The sequence below is a fragment of the Mizuhopecten yessoensis genome, unplaced genomic scaffold (assembly GCF_002113885.1).
Source record: "Mizuhopecten yessoensis strain PY_sf001 unplaced genomic scaffold, ASM211388v2 scaffold9847, whole genome shotgun sequence".
Classification (NCBI taxonomy): domain Eukaryota; kingdom Metazoa; phylum Mollusca; class Bivalvia; order Pectinida; family Pectinidae; genus Mizuhopecten; species Mizuhopecten yessoensis.
The window spans coordinates 496,731-520,733 of NW_018408252.1; the positions used below are offsets into that span (position 1 = coordinate 496,731).

Sequence of the window (24,003 nt, forward strand, 5' to 3'; positions counted from 1 at the left end):
TATACACATACCTGGTACAAAGGATACACATACCAAACCTGATGGAAATAGTGGTAAAATCACCTAAGATGTTAAAACTGTTTAGCAGAGAGGTTACACCATTTCATGAGATATTTAATTAAGTTCAAAAAGGTACAATACTTTAGGGAAAGGAGGATTCCGATAAATGTTTGGAAAACAGAAATAAGTATACAGAAAATAATGTTATATTTTAGGCACCAAATTGGGGATTGAATTGGTGATTATTGTGAACAGAGATTTGGCTATACACTGTTCTATGTACTTGACGGAAAGCATGGCGATACTGTACGTACATTTGAAAGACAAGATGCAACAAGGTCAACATGCCGGGAAAAAATGCTTTACAGAATGTTCATAAATTGCTGTTAATTTCATTGGCAAAATTCTATTCTATCAAAATATTTTGCGGGGATGAGATCGACCTTCCATAAACTGGGGACACCAGATTAAACCACTGTACAACTGAACACACCATAATCATAACACAAGTCACCAGACAGATGCACACATGCATATTATTCCACAATTCTGTTCACTTTGTAGACAAAGGAAGAAATGATGACTAAACCCAGAGGTACTTAACAGATATGAACAATGTAGGAATGGAACATCACAGACATCACAAAATAAACAAAAAAGACCTAGAGTAAAATGTGACTAATGATATCTTTTTTTTTTTTTTTTTTTTTACAAAACTGTACATAACAACGATGGGTGCTTTCAAAATCAAACAAACGAAATAAAAAATAAAACGGCACCTTGCCCATTTTCCAGCGACCATGCACATGCTTTGCAACCTTTCTTGCTACCTTCTCTTCATTGGTTGTTTCCATGGTAACATCTTCCTCGACAACTTGCGGTTCATTCATGTCACCATCCCAGACGTAAGTGTACATGGAACTGTCGCTGGGTTCATCGTTGGGGTAAGACGTTGCCTCCGGCCAATAATCTACAGGCCGCACCTCCTGCTGTCCGTTCATGGATGTAAAATTTGAAGAGGAAGAGTTTCTGTCCTGTTCGCGACGAGCAACAAGTTCTCGTAACTCTTTACGCACGTGCGACTCCATATTTAATTGTGGAATACTGGTGGCTGTTTCTGGTGTGTACATTGTTTTGGTCGGAGTGAACATCTGGCGATGAGCTTCCCTTTGTCCCATCACCTGTGCAGGATGAAATCTCTTTCTAGCTTTAGCCCGACCTCCTGAGGAAATCTTTGGAAATACCTCACTGTGAGTAACAGTCATCATTGAAGAGTCATTTTTTAAATCTCCCTCCTCTGTCGTTCTTTCTGGGAAAGTTTGTGAAACGTGAGGCTCGGCACCCGACTCCTGTGGTTCTTCTGGTTCCTTTTTTACTTTGACTAGAGATATTGGCATGTCCTGACAATAATTTTGTGCGATTCCCTCCATTGAAGGGTAAACAACCTCGCACGGACCAGCACCATTATACAACCGGACGGCTGCAGCGTGACTCGCAAATAGCCCTGGATGACTCACAATGGAGGATACAATATTATTTGGCAAGTTAATAGGCAGACTCATTGGTTGACTAGCGATGATATTTGGCAAGTTGTTAGACAATGCAGTGGTAAGACTATTTGGCAAGCTACTTGTCAGACTATTTGACAAAGCATTGGTGAGAATATTTGGCAGGTTTTGCGGCAACGGTGAAGCTGTAGTGATGGCCGCTGAGTTTGGAAGATCTGAATTTGGCGACTGAATTATTGGAACATGGCTAGGTGACCCGGCAGGGCTACTGCTGTTGGACATCTTCGGTGAAGGTGAACTTTTGACGCCCACTGAGTCGAGACTAGCAAATTGTTCATGATCGCCGAGCACTTCAACAAACCAGAAGTTGACATACCCTAGTCTCATGGTCAGTTTGACACGGTAACTGCACTTGTGACCTCTCATCTTTGTTTTTTCACACCCTGGAAAAACACAAAACATTATCCTTTTAGAATTTTTTCCATGTCTTTAATTTTCTATTTCTTTACAAACGAATGAATCAAATACATATAATACTGTAAGTTTTCCTGTAACACAACTAACATTGAAAAATTCATAGAATAAAAAGAATATATTCCCTGCAATCGGAGGCCTATATGATAAAAACTATACAAACTACTACATTAATAGTATTGTCAAAACCAATCCTATATTTATTTACAGCACATGTTCTATTTTATTTAGGTGTTTTGAAATTTTCAGTGCAGACCTAATTCATGGCACATTTCCAGGTAAATTGTCGCTTAATTACAAGTTGTCTTGTCAATTGTAAATTACAGAACAACTTGTGACTGGATTCCTAGACAAGTAAGCTAGCGGATGTAATAAAACAAAGGCAGAAACGAGTCAACCAGAGAAGCTTGGGTGTTTTTACAGGGTGTAGTGACAAAGTCATGATTAATTGCGTGTCGTTCCTGAGAATACGCCACAAGATAGACGATGAAAAATACAGCAGCTACGCGCTACCACACATGGCCAGTAGGCTTCATGTACCTATATCCTTGTAAGAAATCCAGGTATACTGTTTGCTAACGAAGTCATACAACAGGTAATTTAGAGTGACAAGTTTTCCAGGACAAATATATCTGAAGCTTTGTCAGCTGTATCAAACTTTATATAACAATATGTTTATCAAAATATATCAGCTTTTTACGCGTAGTGGGTTTGACGGATGACTTAGACTATGAGTGGAGTATGTAACAGTTATAAATAGCTGTGATGGGGTACTTAAAATGTGCTACTCTCCACTACCTCAGTTGTTAAGCTGACTAGGACAAGCCTTTGTTCTCTGCTTACATCTTATACAACATGATTCACTAGATAGTTACAAGATTGAGCTTAATGGGTGACGACGATTCTCTCCTATCATTACCGACAGACAGGTAAACCCAGGTGTTAACCAAGTAGACCTGTATATCTCCTATAACCATCCTTATACTCAAGGTATCTGCTACATCTGAGATCAGGATTTTTCACAATAATAATATTTATAATAATTTGAGGTTCTTATATACCGCTTTATCACAACCTAGTTCGTAGGTCGTCTAAAAGCGGTTCACAAATAATTATCCGTGGTTATAGGGCCTTTGCATCCAGCCAATATGGCTGGGTTCATACCGTAGCGTAGTTGAAATTTAAAAGTCTGCTCAAAGTTTTCAAGGACAAATGAAATTTTGAAGATAACGGGAGACTTTTCTTACCATTTTACTGCAATATCTCCCTGAACTTCAGAGATAATGTTTTTAAAACTTCCTGTTTTCCAAATGTTGCTTTATTTTTTTACCTTATTGAACTGTCCATTGTTAATGTTAAATGAAAAAAAAATAATTAATAACCAAAATCTTCAAAAAACTGTTCATGGAATTAAAGTTTTTTAAGACTTTTCCAAAACAGTTTTGGAAATAATAAAAGCTACAGTGAGGCACGGTAGTCTAGTGGTAGGACGCCGGGCTCGCGACCGAAGGGTTGCAGGTTCGAGTCACGCCACTGTGTTGCATCCTTGAGCAAGATACTTTACTCCGCTTGTTCCAGTCTACTCAGCTGTAAATGAGTATGCAGTTGGGCAGTGCTAGACTTGTTGAATGCTAGCTGTGAGCGCCGCAATGGTAGTACCAGCTGTATGCTCCCCAGGGAGTAGAGAAAGTTATTGGCTGGTTGCAAAGGCCCTATAACCACGGATAATAATTAGTGAACTGCTTTTAGAAGACCTACATAGGAACCTAGGATTATGACAGCTTCAGCCTTAACATTGTTCTACACATCGTCTCTCACTTCTGACTTCATATAGGTCAGGTGTAATTCTATCAAAGTAAAGAACATCTAAGCAATATACTGAAATATTCTCTCGTATATCAAGTTTGACTTTATAATAAACCAGTGATGTTTCCAACCACGTCTCCTAAAACTTCATACAGAAGAATTTGTCATGTTACAGACTGCGCCATTTCACTTCATATTGTTTTAAAAACAGTAGGGTATAACAAATACTACACCTCGTTAGTGATAAAAATAGTGAATTCTCCACTTTCGTCTAAATTTACGTGATTATAGATTAATTTCTAAATCTTGACAGAGAAAGTGTTTTGATGGTGACAAATCTTGCATCTAAATCTTCACTTGCAAGACACCAGCTTTCACAATCACAATTCTTAATGGGTCATAAAATAATGCAAAACAAACACATTTTTTAACATACTCCAATCACATACAAGTTTTTTACTAAAAGTTAACTTAAACGCTATGGAGCGAGTTCCATGTTTCGAGCCTCACCTTGTATACACTCGCCGTATCCTCCACATCCTCGTTTACACGCCCCGGAACCACTACAGTACAAGGTTTCTCGTGCCACCACAATTTGTTTGGCATTCTTGGCACGTCCAGCTCGTATCGTCCCGTTCTGAAGCACCATGCGTCCAAATTCTGTGAGATTAAACTGATCGTCAAGGAAGGTTTTTCCTTTCATTACTTCCACGTATATCTTGTGCACCTCGCGACCTTTCCGGAGCATATTGGCCCGCTCGAAGGTGGAGATCCCAGAGAGATAGCTCCAGAGTTTGGCGCACTCGACCAACACACCCTTCCATGGTGGGCGTGGCTCGTCTGGGGGCAACTTGTCCTGTTACACAATATAACCAGGTCTTAGTAGGGACAAGCCAGGCAGGATACACATTCAGTTGCACAAATGGTTTCTACAGATTTCAAGACTTATTGCAATTAAAATGAAGGATCATTTATCTGATGAACCTTAAAATCAATTTCAATCATTACTTTCATCTTTTTTTCTTTTTGTTTTTTGAATATTTCAAATATATACAAACTGCACCAACTTTTTGATTTTGTTTTTCAAAATGTTTGCAATAAATGTTGAAATATATTGCATATATACATATGTAACTTTTAATCCCTAAATCATGCTTTTCCTTTCTCTCTTTAAATAGTTGAGGACACAATATCAATTCTATTTTATTGTAGATCATTTTGCTAAACATTTTTTTTTACATATTTCATGTGAATTACTCTTATTAACTTGTTTCAATTTCTTACATAAGAAACTGGACAGGGGATTGCATTTTTGAGTAGATTTGGTCGATTTTTGATGTAATCGTTTTCATCTGTGATGTGTCAAAATTGTACGAGATGATACATGGAAGATTATAATATATTCTAAAAATAATGGAAGAAAACATCTATACACCAAAGATAGTACAACATTCATTCTGCTTTAACTCATTCATCCTGAAATTTCATAATGAACTATTCCAACCTTTGAATTGGAAGAGTTCAAATGTGTCTTCAGGGGTAAATGACTTAATTGCCAAAGAATACTTTTTGGTGCACATCTATATCTGGAGGACATGTATATCTGCATTTAAAAACAGTTAACTCATTCACCCCTGAAGACACATTTGAACTCTTCCAATTTAAATGTTGGAATAGTTCATAATAACATTTTAGGGGTGAATGAGTTAAATTAGGTGTAAAAACCATCACCATCAATGTACGAAATGTTGGATTCAAACTTACAAGAATTTCTTTTTTTGGCAGCTTAAACAAATTCTGAAAGAGAGTGATGGAAAAACACAAAGATCAAAAGTCTGTTTTCAATCCTGCTACCCCTGTCAAACGCAATAGACTGATCCAACCATACAGGTCAGAGAAGTTCCATGAGTGTTGCAAGGGGTCGGAAGATGAATAATACATTTCAACATTGTCTTGATGATTAAATTTCGAACTTTCGCAGAAAAGTTATCATGCACGACATTTAAACTAGATAATGCACATGATGCAGTAAGAATCGAGTCATGCAAGCAAGTCTGATGTTAATATCACTCGGAGAAATAGAAGGTTCAAAAACACTATCTACAATAATAGTATACGCAATTTAGACTAATGTTAATTCTCTCTCTAATCAGCTTGCAATATGGATTTTTGAATAAAAACTCTAAACATCTAATTATGCTCTGACAATGTATATAGTTATATAAATACATATTTTCACAGGTCAAAAAGCAGTTTTTTGTAGTGGATAAAGCTATATAATTGGCACATAGCAATATTGTAATCAAAATAACTCTTGTAATTTTATCTCATAATCTTAGTAGCATCCCAAATAAATAATCAAATCAATATGACTTAATTTCCTGAGAAAGTTGTTCATATGCATGACATATATTATTCACGTATACATCATAAAATCATTTAAAATTTAGCCCTAATTTTTATAAATATTCACACATTACATTTAAATGCAATCAATACGCTCATTTAACACATACAACAGTTTAACTTTTTTCGATTTTCCATCAATTAAGATATTCTTATATTACATAATTTCAGAAATTATAATTAATCAATTATTTCTTTCAGAAAATTTTCGAAGGTGATAAAATGAAATATTAAAAAAGTGTGTCAGATGAGAAAATTAAACAAGTAAGAATAGAGAAAATCAAATTTTGAATTTAACGTACAACATATCAATTCCATGACAACATATCACCATGCACCAACCAATCGCCGCCCATCACCTTTGGTTCACCTTTCACCTTTCACCTTTCACCTCCGCTCCACAAGATTCCGTGACCCTTGACTCGTGCGTGTCAATCCGAATATCGTGTAGCAACCGACGGATGGGGAAAAGGCATCATATGTGTACAGTATGAATGCCCCAAGCGGATTGGCTATAGCAATTGTCAAACACCAGACTATATATGGTATTCATGCAGCGTGTTAACACTAGGGGAGATAATTCCATTCCACAAACATAACAGGAAAACAGACCTAGATTTAACAATGAAAAAATACAGTCAAGTTCATCACAAAATAATGTAAACATCTAAAATAAATGTAGAAATATCGAGGAAAAAAACGTCTTAAACGATTGAAATCGTGTGATACACAGGTTTGAACATTTGAATCTATTTCTAAAATATCTGCAACATTTTCTCGTAAAAGCTAATACCATGGTAATGTATATAAAATTTCAGTTCATCCGTAGACATTTTATCAAATCAAAAGTCTATAACTTTTGACAATGAACCTTATGTTGACAAGTGCACTACTAGCCCGAAATACGATCGTACACCCATAGGTCATTCTTAAATTGTACCCGTGCCCTTTAAACTCCCATTGACAGCATGCACATGTGCCAGGATCCATGATATTTAAATATTATCATATACATTTAAAACTATTTAATCAAACTAAGTCCTAAAATTTGCCGGTTCATCATTGTTCATTCACCTCTGATTATTCCTGGAAACTGATAAAGATTTTTTTGTTTTAATAAATTAGCTTGGCATAAACCTACTTGCCAACTGTTTTGAAATTTCCATAGGGGAGATTACGTGTGGTCAAAATTAAAAGTCTAAATAAAAAGTGTTTATGTATACCCTAGGGGAAATTAATACTTTTGAATGGCATATTTTGAGCTGTTCCTTCAGATGAAAGTATCAGATCTTAGAAAATATGAATAGTTTAGTAAATTCACTTGTTGAAAATGCTCAATTTTAGGGTTCAAAATCGTGAGTCTCCTTCATAAATAGGGAGAGTTGGTAAGTATCCATAAAAAAATCAATTTTAAAAGACAAATTTGGCATTTTTGCAGTAAAACACCAATATCTGCTGCTGTGTAAATTCATAGATATCTATATATAAATTTACAACATTTTTCTCTTTTTCTCATTTTATTTTTTGAATACATCTTTCAATGGATCTTCAGAGCCCCTTTAAAATACGAAACTTTTTTTCAGGGTCATAGGTGTTGGTTTTACCAAGGATGACTTTTGGTTGTTATAGTGACGGAAAATTATGCCATTAAACCTTGGTTCTCATTTTCATCATCATATTTGATTAAGATGGAATAAACTTATCTTTCACAAGGCATTAAAATAAAGGCTAGTATGAAATGGTTGCCTGAAATTATACAAGCTACGTCATAGTGTCATCCTTTTTCAAGATTTAACTTTTTTTGTGGCTGACATGACAAACACTGTTTGTGTAAGGACTTCCATACCTATCATATTGTATAAAGATTTCTACACTTGTAACTGAGCGTGTTAAATGTTCAAACAAAACTCTGGTACAGCATGCAGACTCAAGGTATATATAAGTAAAACAATCGGCTGATATATATATATATATGTACTGATATATATATATACATACCATACTGCACGATGCTCAACCATGCAGGACAAATACAGGGAAATGACTCCAATCACAAGATCACTCATGCATAAAAAATAATCTTATCTTCTGAATAAGGAACAAGTAGACAGAATCAGCAATTTTATGCAAATGCCCCCTTGATACTGTTTAAATTAATGTTATTTATATCAACCCTTTCACCCCTATGTAACTTCAGTAGACTCTACCATGCATTAATCTGGATGAGTCCATTATGGTCTACAGTGGTGAAAGGGTTATAACGAGCTATATAACTATACCTTTTGTGTCTTCCAACTTATTAAACATCACAACACAACATTTTCTTAAATGATATTATACAGACATGTTTTTTATGATATTAAACAATATCTGCCCGAGTATATATACTTATTTCATAACAAGGCAAAATATGGCAAGGCAATCCATGAAGTCCCCCACTGCTGAAGATTTATAATTACTGAACTATACACACATCTAAGGTAAATGAAAAATAAAGTTGATGTTGTTCAGTCAATTCAATATCTTTTTGTGCTGGACTACTGAATTCCATTTGGAATCGATCCACCGAAGGCTACTGAATGTTTGGAAATATGGACGTTAGAACTAATTTGCTTTGGGTTTTTTTATACTGTAAAGATAGCATCTTGATACAGAATACCAATACGACAATTTCTTTTCAACAATTGTAGTCAAAGGTCAAAATAAAGCTCACAGTGACTTGCTTTTGGTACAGGAAATTCTATCAACTCAGGATATACCTGCATACCAAAATTGATTACTCCAGGAGAATTAGTATGGAAATTTAGAAAATAAGCTTTGGACAAATTTTTTCATTGACTTAGGTCAGAGGTCAAAGCACAGTGACCTACTTTTTGTAAACTTTGCTCTGCATACTAAATTTTGTTAATCCTTGTAAAATAGTATAGGAGATTTGCTTCGGAAAAAAATCTATATGAAACGTCAAAGCATAGGTCATGGTGACCTACCTTTTGTACTCTGCCCTCCATCATCCAAATATGTATTTGCATACCCAATCTGGTTACTCCAGGTGAAATAATAAATTAGATATGCTGCAGCATCTTTTTCAATGACTGAGGTTAGAGGTCAAAACACACATCACAGTGACTGACTTTTCATATACTGCACTTTACCATCATAAAATGTACCTGCATACTGAATTTTGTTAATCTTGATGAGATACTGCTCACTCAGATGCTGCAGACAAACTTTTTCAATGGTCAAAGGTCAAAGCACTGGCCACAAAGACCCAACTTCTCATACGCTGCACTCTGCCATGAAGTTGCTTATCAAATCTAGTTATTCCAGGTGAAGATTTGTAGAAGATATACACCCAAACCTTTTTTAAAGCATAAATCACAGTGACCTACTTATACTTTGCACTCCATCATCATAAGATGTACATAGATGTAACCAATCTGGTTTCTCCACATGAAATAGTAGATATGCCCCAACAAACGTTTTCAAAGATTAAGGTCATAGGTCAAAGCATTGGTCACAGTGACCTATTTTACAAATTCTGTTCTCAGCCATTCCAAGATGCACAGTGTTCTCCCAAGGCTGTTTTAACACTACACATGAAAATATAAGCCATTAAGCACTTCCATTTTACCATTATGCATTCATCTGGTCATTGTGATGTTAATAATGACAAAAGTACAATTGGAACATCAAGTTCTCATAAATGTTTAACCTCTTCTCCCCTTCACAATTAGACTCGGCCTCGTTAGACAAACTTTTTATTGTTCTCTATAGGAGCGACACCACCATCAACAATCTGTTCCCTGCGGGTAGATACATCTGTGGGGACGTGAACCACTGATACATGTAAATGTGAAACGTGAACAATATACCACAATTACCGGAGTGTGATTTGTCTCATTAGTGATTTCTGTTTATCATGATCACGAAGGCTTCAGTGTAGATTTTGATTTTCACACCTGACCGACAAATACACACAAAAAGAGGAAATACAAATACAGACGCAGAGAAAATAGCTTTGTATTCAGAAAAAATGTCAAACATCTGCTAATCTACCTGTGCTGCATTGTTTTTGGGCCATCAGATTTTAATGATTGAAATAAGTAAGCTATATAAGAAGCTCATATCAACAATGACTGTCAATACAAGCTGGAGATAGCTTAAAATCGGTTCTGCTACAATCGCAATAAGATAGATCGAAAGTGAGCATACTTCAGATGGGGGCCATGTTGTTTTGATAACCTGATTTATCTTACATACTCCGTGACGCATGGCTTTTGAGACATAGATGAGGAGCGTTGATCATATCGGTGCCAAAATTATAAACAGCAAACGGTTTTCCCAATTTGACAGTATAACTACAAATCAAAAACTTCCTGCGGAGAACACTGCTGTACTTGCATGCAAAATTTGGTTACTACCGGTGTAACAGCATAGATGATATGCCCTAGTTACTCCCGGTGTAACAGCATAGCTGATATGCCCTAGTTTCTCCCGGTGTAACAGCATAGCTGATATGCCCTAGTTCCTCCCGGTGTAACAGAATAGATGATATGCCCTAGTTTCTCCCGGTGTAACAGCATACACGATATGCCCTAGTTTCTCCCGGTGTAACAGAATAGATGATATGCCCTAGCTACTCCCGGTGTAACAGCAAAGACGATATGCCCTAGTTTCTCCCGGTGTAACAGCAAAGACGATATGCCCTAGTTACTCCCAGTGTAACAGCATAGACGATATGCCCTAGATAAACGTTTTGGATAGACAGAATATGATGGAAGGACGGAGTGCAAACCTATGGGGTCCCTACCCCCCCCCCCTTTCCACACCCATGGGGGGGACTAACCAACCCTGCTATGGGGGGGGGGGGGGGGGGGGAGAGACTAACCAACTCTGCTATGGGTGGGGGAGACTAACCAACCCTGCTCCACTCTATGTAGAAGGTTCACTTTTAAACAGGGAATCCCTCATACCGCTGTCAATCCCGGTGTAAACTTGACCAATCAATATTTACTAGTTACATGAGTGAGCATCATGAATTCAGATATAAGAGTTCCGTCTTCATATCACCTTTCATCTTACACTGATGGAGGTCTCTGAAGCTCTGACCCTCATTATTTACAACAAACTTCAACTGATATGTCTAAAAAAAGCTAAGACTGAAAGTCAAATATATGAAATAAACAAAGTACAGCGAACATAATAATTTAAATTTATATATATGTATACAGTGAAAGATAATACCACTTCATTCTTCACAATTCAAGTCTTCCTGACCAGCCCTATCTGTTCCAGTAGTACATACATGTACACAGTAGTAGATACACCACAGCGTTATCTATACCATGTTACAGAACAGTGGTGTTTCTTAGCGCATGGCTATTCCTGGGACAGCCACGTAAAACAACAAATTTCTTAATTTGCTGACCTGCAAATTCAGGGTGGAGCAAAATCAAAAATGCCAAATCAGGACTTTGTGCGTGTATATACACCCCACACCTGAGCTGTAGCTATCAGAGAAAGGGTAGCGAGGCAGCCATTACATATGCAAGTGCACGGCCTGGAGTTTTCCAGCAGCAGACTGGGTATATTATAGGGTGGGATTGTCACCTGAATGAGACCACAGTTTAGTGTCCAACAACCTACTTCATTCTCAAAGAATCTTCAAAAATATCTTTCCTTGTCATGTATTTGACTGTAAGTGAATCAATCTACCATGAGACTTTCGTTGGTGCAAAGTCCTTTCATTACTGTTTTTCTGTTATAACTGATATACAGGGCTAGACACTAACATTTTTTGCTTGGTAGTCTTCAGGACTTGTTGAGAAGATTATTTACTAGTCCTTCGAATTCGTCAATGTAACTAGTCCAAGATTTCCTGATAAGGAAACATCGCGATCTACAGCACGAAACATCAAAAGTAATCGACTGTAGGGGAACTTAAAATAATTACTGACATAAAAATATGGTGAAGTTTAAGAAAAAGTTTGACAATTATCATGCAATATATCTTATTTTAAGTTGTTTTCTAAATTTCAAAAATAACTATTCTTTATTTTATAATCATATCTTTCACAAGTCCAAAGGACCAGTTAGGTTAGGTGATCATTCACTAGTCCTTGATGAAATCTTCTAGTTCAGGACTAGTGAACTAGTGTTAGTGTCGACCCCTGATATAAATGTCCAGGTTCAAGTGGGTGTTGTTTTGTGATTGACGTTTTTATCTCTCACAAGTTATTTGATTTCAAAACCTTTTTACAAAACAAGCCTTGAGGGAGGTATTATACTATTCTTTACAAAGATTGATAATTGACTAACAGAGACAAACTTATGATAATCATGTTCTCGAGTAGAAGAACTTTTAGCAATGAATAACTGGTGATTAACATCCTTGCTTCACGAATGAGTAATGCTGCGTAGGAATGCGAGGTATTTAGTTTACTAACTGTTATGCAAAAATGAAGTGCCAATGTTTATATCTCTATCAAACTTTGACTTATAACACTTCAAGTATTGATATTGATTGAACTCCATTGTGAGGGTATGTGTTCATGCACCTAGCCACTTCCAAATCTGAGACATCCATCATGGAGTTGCATTGCAGTTAAATGATGGTAATTGTGAGTGCTAATCCTCAAACTACTGTTCCACAGCTCATGATTTTGACCAATAATAGTTGAATAACACTGATGTTTAACCAACTCATCTGCTTTTTCATTGAGTTCATACATATCAAGGGACAAATATGGTAGAAGTACAGGTCTAACCACCCCTAACTCAATGTGTAACACCCCTAACTCAATGAGTAATATCACCCAACTCAATGTGTAACCACCCCTAACTCAATGAGTAATATCACCTAACTCAATGTGTAACCACCCCTAACTCAATTAGTAATCTCACCTAACTCAATGTGTAACCACCCCTAACTCAATGTGTAGTTTATGGTAAAATACAGGTCTACCCGTTCCTGACTCAATGTGTAGTTTATTGTAAAATACAGGTCTAACCGTTCCAGACTCAATGTGTAGTTTTAATATTGTAAAATGCAGGTCTAACTGTCCCTAAATAAATGTGTAGTTTATGGTTAAATACAGGTTTATATTAACTTACCTCCTAACTCAATGTGTAGTTTATGGTAAAATACAGGTCTAATTTACCACCAAACTCAATTTGTAGTTTATGGTAAAATACAGGTCTGACTGCCCCTAACTTCCCCTAACTCAATGTGTAGTTTATGGTAAAATACAGGTCTAATTTACCTCCAAACTCAATTTGTAGTTTATGGTAAAATACAGGTCTAGTTTACCTCCAAACTCAATGTGTAGTTTATGGTAAAATACAGGTCTAATTTACCTCCAAACTCAATGTGTAGTTTATTGTAAAATACAGGTCTAACCGCCCCTAACTTAATGAGTAGTTTATGGTAAAATACAGGTCTAACTGCCCCTAACTCAATGTGTAGTTTATTGTAAAATACAGGTCTAACCGTGCCTGACCCAATGAGTAGTTTATTGTAAAATACAGGTCTAACCGTGCCTGACCCAATGAGTAGTTTATGGTAAAATACAGGTCTAACCGTTCCTGACTCAATGTGTAGTTATAATAACAACTGTCTGCAAACAAACAGTATCAATATTTGAAATCTTCATCAGATGAAGGTTTGTTAGAGAAGGAAATAGACTTTTTATTGGTAACCAACCCTCATTAACCTGGGTTCCAATAATGAAAATATTTCTGGGAACATAAGAGTATAAATATTGAGATGTGGCTCGTAAGATCTATATTTACATCGAAACTACTCATTTATATAAAAGGGTGTGTTACATGGTCTATTCCTAGGGTGGATCAACCTGACATAAACTTATTCCTGTTGACAATGTATAATGTACAACATAAGGGTATATATTCAATAACCAACTTTCTGTGCAGCTTAATCTGTTGGGGGCTATAATGTTTAAAAGTCTAAGACTATATATTTACCAATGATGTACTGCTGACAATATTACCAATCCGTATATTATACTCTCTAAGTACATTTTGTAGAAAAACTCTTCTATTGAAAAACCAAAAAGCGTTAATTGGGGTGAAAACCACCATGCACCCAAAGTTAAATATGTTAGTTTATCAGAAAAAAAAAGAAAAAAAAGAGAAATTCAAAATAAAAACAAATTAAACAAACTTACATTGTTTTGTTCTTGAGAATAGAAATTCCTGTGATCAGGTGATTGAGTTTCTCTTAAAAGCAGGTGTTTAGCTTTGTTGTCAAACATTTTCCAGCTTTCCAGTAGATGAATCCAAATAGTTCTCTCAATCGAAAACAATAATATAATCACTTCTGAATCTCTTGATAAAGATTTTCCTTCCAGGTGAACTCACAAATAGGTGAAGACACCCCTAGATCAGTTGGATACTGGGTATGACTAGCAGTACAACTGTCCACAAATACTCAACATACTTGGCTAGGGGTTAGGGTACAGTACTGACCAGTCAGAAATAACTATGTGATTACTTGGATGTCTTTATCAGGGTGTTTATTAATAGGGTACATCTACCCATCAATCATGTTACATGGCTACCAGCTCTCGACCCATAAAGCCCCACCCTACATAAATCATCACCTGTCAATCAACGGATCGGAACTGTCAACCTACCCACAGGTATATACCCCAGCATTATAAATCACTGTCCAGCAGCCCATGTAAGACATGTATTATACAGTCAAGTTGTTCATTTGTTGACTTAATTAATACAGACATTTCAATATTTTACATGTTTTTCTTTTCTAAAAGCTATTTCGACAAAATGGCCAAGGGCACACAAAAAAATGAAATATGTTTTGTTTTGACTAATGGCACACTCTGGGTTACAGTTTTGTAAATATAAAGAATTATGAATATTTAATTTTGTATTTGTATCACCACTAAACTACATCCCTGGTCCCATGATTTTGTAAACCAGGATGTAATATTTAATGTTTCATGTTTCAGTCACAACTGTACCAAACAAAGACAAAAAATGAAACGAAACCCGGGATAGTTTTTAAAAATGTTGTGTCAGTTTTGAAATCAATTTTATCACCTGTTCACTCATTCACCCCTTTAGACACATTTGAACTCTTCCAAATCAAAGGTCGGAATAGTTCATTATGAAATTTCAGGGGTGAATGAGTTGAAGGGCCCTTACTTTTGAAAAAGTCAAGTGCTATCAGTGTATTAGGCTTCAAAATATTTATGAATCAAATATCATATATCACTGCAATTTCAACCTTGAAACATTCTTTCATTTACACGATTTTACTCATAAAAAAGATAACCCTGAGTGATTCTAAAATTTTGCATTTAGAAGCCATATCAAGATATATATACACGATACAATGGTATCCAACCTAAATCTAACTTGACAACAAATCATACTGTTACACGCCATATGTGTTACTACGATGAAAAAAAGATTTAAGGCGATCAAAAGTCAGGAGAATTTAATACGCTATAAATCAATGCAGGTACGTACGTGTACCCTATTGAAGTACCCAGATCTATCAAAGCCTCCCAACAGATATTTGTACCTAGGAAAGCTGTGCCATTTTTTCTACGTCTAATTTCCCTGTGTATGTTGCAGTGATTTGCTTTCCATGTAGGATCTAATCGTATACACCCTGATCCGATTTAGTTTTCACATCCTGTGCCAGCTGGTTACATACACACAATATATATATTGTACCAATCCTAGCTGAGTCTGCTTTCAGTTTCTAAAAATAGATCTTCCTTATTTTGTTACCATAATTATCATGATATATTTATATAAAATCCTTTAAACAGATTCATATGGGGTTTGCTAACGATGTGACAGGTTGTTTTTTTTAAGAATAATGCAGTATTATAAAATGTTAGTATTGAGCATTTATTATCAAAATAAATAGGTTAGGTATGTAAGGTCGGTTAAGTCAGCCATTGTTTAGCTGTTATATCTAACCTGCAGTGTTATTATTACATTTTACAAGTCTGTTTCTTTATTATTTGGGAAAATAAAGCATTATTTGTATTGAAATTGGGGAAATATTCCTCAGTTTTTTGTCATTTAGGGAAAATAAGGCACTTTTCAGCTCAGGGAAACGGCCTATATTTGGCTGTAAAACTGCGCAAAAAAATCACTGAACCTGTATCACATTGCCCTTATTCGGAACTTGTTTAAACAGCTTTGTAGAAACATTCTATATTTACAACAAGTTGTTAAAATATTTTCAATAGTTATGCACTTCACACGTACATGATTCGATGGAATCACCCAATGATAAATGAACAAATGAATAATTGACATGTATAAATTTTACAGTTTGCCCTGAACATTAATAAGAACACAAGTAGATATTATTCAAAAATGACATTAATTGCAGAAAAACAAGTGAAACATCTGATGGATTGTTAGATCATCTTGTGATCTGAGACTATAAATAATACATTGTCCACCCTAACAAGAAAGAGCCTCCAGATATATAGTTATATGTAGACATTAATTGAGACATCCTGTGGTTACCCCATTGAGAGCCCCAGGGGCCCTGTGAGGCCCCTAAGGGTATACATGTATGGATGTGCTGACTTAAAGAGCTAGAGGGGTGGGGATTAATCACTGGCTGACAGAAGTGGTGACAGTGAAGTGACAAGCCCCTTCTAAGCTGGCAACTGTATTACATTTAGTACGGATCTGGACATTAAATCTACCAGGGTAGTCACTAGATAAACCATGTGTTCTTCTTATTAGGGTTGGTTCACAATCATCCTACTATTTTGTGTTACACAGAGGGCAACATTTAAATGACTCAATTTGTTCTTAAAAATTGATATAGCACTTCATTGAAGTATACACTAAGTGAATTTAAAGCATAGAAGACAGTTAATTGGTTAAGTACAGAAAAAATACCCAATTTATTTCAGTAAGTGAATGCATGATGTTAATTCTAAGACAAAAGTTTAAAATATATATCTGTATCTAAAGATTTAGGAAACCGTTGTTTTTAACATGTACATTTGGAGTGTTATAAAATTCGGACAATTGTAAGATGCATAAAACTAGACATTTTTGCACAATACCATCAAATTAATGAAGATTTATGATATATATATATATATATATAAATATGACTGGAAATTTAGATGAAATTCAAATTAAAACACCTGTCACTGTCAGCATACACATTCTACCTACCCTCAGTTTTTGACATTTGAAATTAAATTGTTTATTATAAATGTCCTGTCGTCAGATTTGTGTCCAACCTGTTGTGTAGGGAACACGTGTGTCATTTCTAGGAAGGTAATGAAAAAGCAGATGAAGTCATTTGTCAGGATTATTAGCAAACAGTGCGACAGGAAATGATACATTTTCTGTACAAGATCAAGAAGGGAACCAGGATACAGATGTTGACATATCAGATTGGCCTCCATATTCTAGGAAATTCCAATTAGTGCATATATTTACACAAGAGTTCTGTCAAACATTCTCAATAAAATCTAGGCTACACAACCCTGCACAATAAAACTAAACTAAACAATACAGATTATTTCCATAACAGCCTTGGGTTGACTACTTTAACTTATGAAATGAACATCAAGTTTGGAAATATTTTATGCTCATGGCATCATTTCTCCTATTTGTGTGACTAAAATTATTATTCATGAGATACGTTTTTAGAATGGAATTGTGTTTAACCAGATCAATCAGGGTTTAAGTACGGCAGGTTTTACATATAAACCTTAGCGATACTGTAATGATTAAATCAGCATCATAAAAATTACAAGAAAATTAACAGAACTGTTTCAGTTATGTTCAATTTCATACTTTTGATCAGATTTAACAGTTAAAACAGATATCTATGTCAATGAATATGAATTTACAATTCTCATTAACATTTAGAAAACTGACATAATGATATTTGCGAGGCCTGGTCTCTCTTAGATATAAAATTTAAGATATTTTATGATAAATACAATTGTATTTAATTATTTTGCAAGTTTCTCTATTGCATATTAAATTTGAACAATATGCAGTTAAATATCATTTTATAAATATCTTACTTATAAAAAAAATCCTCATTAATATTATAGACACAGATATAATGGATTCAAATCAATGTTCATTATATTTAATCATTATTAGCACTTTGATTGTATAATTGTTATAATGTCACTAAGATTTTGTAACAAACATTTAGTTGTACAATTATTGAATATCAAAAACAAATTCTGATACAAAAATCATCAAGTAAACTATCTTCATATATATATGATATATATATATATTGCTAATATACTGCTAGGACTAGTAATTAGCAAACAATGTACAGAATGTTATTTTTTGTATACCTTTAATTGCCTTTAATCAACAATTAATAAGAAATTTTATACTTCTGTTGGTTTAAACTTTGTTTTTAAAATTTTCATTTACGAACACTGTTACTGCTGCAAAACATTGTTTCTAATTCATAAATATTGCTTCCAAAAATCAGCATTGGTGTTAATTGTGTATTTCCTGAGTGTAAAATGTTCCGTTAACCCAGGAAAGGAATATTGTTCGTTCTATTTCCTTATCTATATTGTACAGGAGACCATACTCAGTACACATCTAAATATAAGCATATCAACTCCCCTACCACCAGATCTCACATGATAATCATTCGCTATCTACCTATCGCTAAGATCCATCTCATATCGTACAACAGAATGTTGTATGCCTGTTTTATTTTCCCTTGTCTGTCAAGAATGATGAATTAGTTTGTTTCCAAATATTACGGTCCTACATTGTGTGTGACCTCGGCTGTGACGTCACGCATGGATGACCCCAATAATGAAATGGCTACGAAAGGAAAAGTCACGGGCGAGCGAACTCGACTAACGGAACACCCGAGCGCTACCCTCGCTGTATACAGCCCTAGTCATTACAAATAACGGTAAAATGAAACAAAAAATGTTAGTGGGGAAAACGGGAGACTAAATCGAGGCAGCTAGAACATGCTAAGCTATATATCAGGGCTGTCGAACTACGTGGTTTAACAGGGTATCGGTGGGAATGCATGCATACACAGACCATCTGGTCAAATTACACAGCTTAGCTTGAAAACCCTACCCCATGTACCATACAAATACCACGTTTTCTTGTAAACAGCATCACCCACTAACCCCAAAAGCCTTGACGAGACCCAGCACATGTTACATATTGACTGTAGTTCGTACTTACGTCTTTTGTCAGTTCCTCGAGCTGTACGGGTGTTTTGTTTGGTCCGAGCCGAGCGGGGACGTCGGTTTCGGGTGCAGCCATGTTTTCCTGTGGTGTCTTCTGTGCATCGCTCAATTGGCGACCCCTAGCGGCAGGGTAAGGGGAATACCCAATATCTACCTAAAGGATGGGGGGTTTCTCAAAGGATAAAAAATAATTTACCTCGGGTAAATTGTCAATTAAATAAAATGTTCCAGGTAAAGGTGACCGCCTTCGGTTGACAGTGATACGTCTATTGTCAATTGATAAGACGTCAAGGTAGGTATATACAAGGTTGACAAGTACACACAGGTAGCTTCTCCACAGGTAGGTGTGTATTTGTTCGAGTGGAGAGTATTTCGAAAATGAAAGTAGGATAATATTTATAAATACAATAATCACTAGTTGCGTAGGATCTATTTACGGGATATATATGGCGCGTTATATTTGGCCGTATTTTAATTTGCGTTTGTCATTTTTCACAATGTTCGTTGCAATAAGTAACAGATAAATAATTCCTAAATGATAAATATATATATATAGATTAAAATGTGTAAAATGGTTTATATTTACTAAGGAGTTTTTCGATTATCCGCATTTTATCTCAGGACGTTCCTGAGCATTTGATAGGTGTTTGTAAACATGCTGCCCTTTTCTTGAATACATATTATTGTTAGTATTATTTTATGAATTTATAAAAAGTAATCTAAGTTAGTTATGTGGGGTTTTTTTTAGAATCAAATACTTTTAGTTAGTTATACATATATATATATATATATATATATATATACACACACAATAAAATAACAAAGATACAAGACTGGCCGCGCTAGGCCTTTCTGCCTTCTTGGGCCTCTTCATAAATATATAAATATTCTTGTATCTGTTCTTGTAAGGTAGTGTGAAAATTATCAGTATTTAAATTTAAACTTAATGTAATTTAATTAATAATATTGGCTAATACGACCATCAACAATTACAAAAATACCGGCGGAAACTTCAAGTGAAACCATACGAAAAAGCTTAGAACAGAATATCATTTTAGTTAACGAACATAAACAATATTTTTGGATGGTTAAAGAAATATTTTTGGTAAATTATAAAATATATTGATTTTTATTAAGATGCCCGCCCTCCCCATTTGCTTACGCTATCTAGTTGTATGCATGACAGTAAAGCAATCAAATGTTACAGTAAACCCCTATATTCCCAAACACAAACTACCCGTCCTACCCCACCCCCACCACACATCCCATCCTACCCCACCACAAACCCTATATATCCCCACAAACCCCACCCTACCCCACAACAAACCCCTCCCTACCCCACCACAAACCCCTGTATATCCCACCATAACCCCCTGCATACCCCACCACAAACCCATATATACCCCACCTCAAACCCCTGTACACCCAACACAAATCCCACCCTACCCCACCACAAACCCCTGTATACCCCACCACAAAATCCATGTATACCCCAATACAAACTCCACCCTACCCCACCACAAACCCCTGTATACACCACCACAAAACCCCTGTATACCCCACCACAAAACCCCTGTATACCCCAACACAAACTCCACCCTACCCACCTCAAAACCCCTTCCTAACCCACCACAAACCCCTTTATAATCCGTGCACGTGCATACACATACGCACATCCGCATTCCGAATGAAGTTATTTTTAAGGACTCAAATAAAATAAATGATAAAAATGTCGTTGTTTTTTCTCAGTTGCTTTCACATTTAAAAGAATACATTTTTCCGTCGCGAAATTGTGTTTGTGAGGGTGTGTGTGACATGTGTGAGGGTGTATATTTTTACATACACGCCGAGAAAATGTCATATAAAATACAAGAAAAGAATAAGTCTATCTTTCTCTTAGTTTTAGTTATCAACCATATTGTATCGATATCCACATTCCTAACTCGCTGAAACTCTCAGCTGGGTTGTGCTTTGATATTTTTCAGTGGAACGGTTTTGATTTGTTATCGATTACTTCTCACCCGTTCAGGGAAAACTAGAATCATGTCTCAAATACTGATCCATATTTTGGGGGTCGTTGTACGATTTTTATGCAAAATCTCCAAGATAAAATTAATAATGGTTCTAATATTTTAAGATAATAAAAGTCACATTTTGATGTATTTTCATTCATTCCACATTCAGCCCCTTCCAAGCCCCACCCGGCTCAATCAAACAACCAAATCTGAAATACGGAACAGACGAAAAAAAACAGGGCTGGCATTATGTGTCGGGGATGTTGGGTTGTGGAATTTAAGCATTGGGCTGAGAGCCATTGATTTTGCCTGGTATGTGTACCAGCGTACACGCACTTCCCACCCAGGCTCTCTGACACGTCACTGTCCGTCCACGCGCTTACGAGCTGTGTACCGGAGTACCACACCGTGTACGAGGAGTTATCGATTGGCGAGCTATCCAGCAGCAGCAGCAGTCAGCTGAGGATCACTCTGGGGGATGCGAACTTTGGTAGAGACTTGGTAGGGATAGGGGTGGAGACAGGGGTGACGCTACACTACCACTATAACATAGAGTGGAGGCGACTATTGATCAAATCCCGACATCGGCATAATGTGCCCCCCTCCCCCGCCTTCTCTGGGAATCGATCCTCTATCTTTTACACATTACTCATTTATCTAAAATTATTGTTTGGGGGTTGGGTGGGGTTGGGGAGGCGGTTTGGTTAACCCCCTGCTTTTTTCATACATCACGTTTTAACCCCTTCCTCTAGAAATGATTTAATTAACACATCACGTTTGGAATTTTCTCTAGGAATCTATATGATTTATCCACACTTAATGTTTGAGCCTTTTTCTCTAGGTGTGGGTTTTCTGTCACACATAATATTTGAACAATTTCCTATAAGAATGAATTTTCCGTTCACCCACACGTGATGTTTCGCGCTTTTTCCAAGGAATCGATTAATCCTCGGAAATGTCGTTTGTGCATTAGGGGAAATAACTCGTGTTAGCTTGTCACCATGCATGTACTATAACACGAACCAGTCACATTTTGTAATATAGTCATAAACCTCCATATTTAATTGTTATCTGTTTTTTCGCTCCTGGTTTCCTTCAAAAGCCGGAAAACAGTTGGCCTTCTGTATTCGGAGGACATTGAAGAAAGAAAAAAATGTGCGGGATATTTGTGTAATCATCTCTTTGATTACCACGCACCGGATCCCTGTACGTAGTTTAACGGTTATTCATCAAAATGTCTGATCAGGATATAAAGTAACACTAGATCTCATCCTACACTTCCTTAAGCAATTTACTTAAACAAATGACAATAGAAGTCGTTTCACATATCCTTTCCTACAGCGCTGATTGAAGGGACTTATGTTTAACTGTCTATTTAAAGTTAATTTAACAAGGTTTGACATTTATTATAGACAGTGTTACAGTTTCTGTGAGTGACATAACTTCACGTGGCATGATGTAACAACGTCGTTTTCACAACATGGCGGGTCGCGCATGACTCGCTAAAGCTGGAATAAAATACTTGAAAGTTTACTCCCTGGAATAGATATAAATCATATTCACCACTCGTATGGTATATTTTAATTGTGTTTAAAAAAATGATTGTTTTAAAGAAAATCGTTCAATGTCTGAAATTCATTTCAAACTTAAGTATTTTCACCGCATCTCTCGTTAGAAATGCTTCGTATCGACTGCCTGACCTTGCTGCACATTTAAAATGTAACGTTTTCGTTATTAAATTGTATGAATATTGTCCTTCCACCGTCGACCATCGCACGCATGTATGTGTAGATCATCCGATGCGAAAATGCAAGACAACTTCTAAATTGTTCTCGACTAAGAAGGGGAAAAAATACACATATGCTTTCGATAAGAACGCTAAAAGAAGACTGTTAAAAAAAAAGGAAGAATAAATGAGTTGAACATAAAAAATACTTCCTTAATTTATGAAAATAATTGTCTGAAAAAAAATAATTGTATACTTTTTCACTTGCCGAATCTATTAATCTCGATAAGTGTCAGCTGTGTATTCTGTTAGTGTCAGTTGTGTAGTCTGTAAGTATCAGCTGTGTAGTCTGTAAGTGTGAGGTGTGTAGTCTGCTAGTGTCAGTTGTGTAGTCTGTAAGTATCAGCTGTGTAGCCTGTAAGTGTGAGCTGTGAAGTATGTAAGTGTGAGCTATGTAGTCTGTTAGTGTGAGCTGTGAAGTCTGTAAGTGTGAGCTGTGTAGTCTGTAAGTGTGAGCTGTGTAGTCTGCAAGTATCAGCTGTGTAGTCTGTAAGTATCAGTTGTGTAGTCTGTAAGTGTGAGCTGTGTAGTCTGTTAGTATCAGCTGTGTAGTCTGTAAGTGTGAGCTGTGTAGTCTGTAAGTATCAGCTGTGTAGTCTGTAAGTGTGAGCTGTGAAGTCTGTAAGTGTGAGCTATGTAGTCTGTTAGTGTGAGCTGTGAAGTCTGTAAGTGTGAGCTGTGTAGTCTGTTAGTGTCAGTTGTGTAGTCTGTAAGTATCAGTTGTGTAGTCTGTAAGTATCAGCTGTGTAGTCTGTAAGTGTGAGCTGTGTAGT

General features: G+C 36.1%; 1 protein-coding gene across 4 annotated transcripts in view; it reads right to left on the minus strand.

Moving 5' to 3' along the window:
- Window positions 1-19,706, minus strand: part of LOC110458937 — a 46,152-nt gene extending 26,446 nt beyond the window's left edge. Inside the window, exons 1-4 of one of the 4 annotated variants that reach the window (XM_021510924.1) lie at window positions 19,425-19,706; window positions 5,553-5,585; window positions 4,299-4,644; window positions 780-1,951 (exon numbers count right to left, since the gene is read on the minus strand). In XM_021510924.1, the coding sequence (XP_021366599.1) occupies window positions 780-1,951; window positions 4,299-4,644; window positions 5,553-5,585; window positions 19,425-19,505 (1,632 nt within the window). In that variant the 5' untranslated portion in view covers window positions 19,506-19,706. Of the gene's footprint in view, window positions 1-779; window positions 1,952-4,298; window positions 4,645-5,552; window positions 5,586-14,380; window positions 15,063-19,424 lie in introns of those variants that run through there. The other 3 variants (XM_021510926.1, XM_021510923.1, XM_021510925.1) reach the window with 3 other exon arrangements.
- Window positions 19,707-24,003: the final 4,297 nt, after the last annotated feature.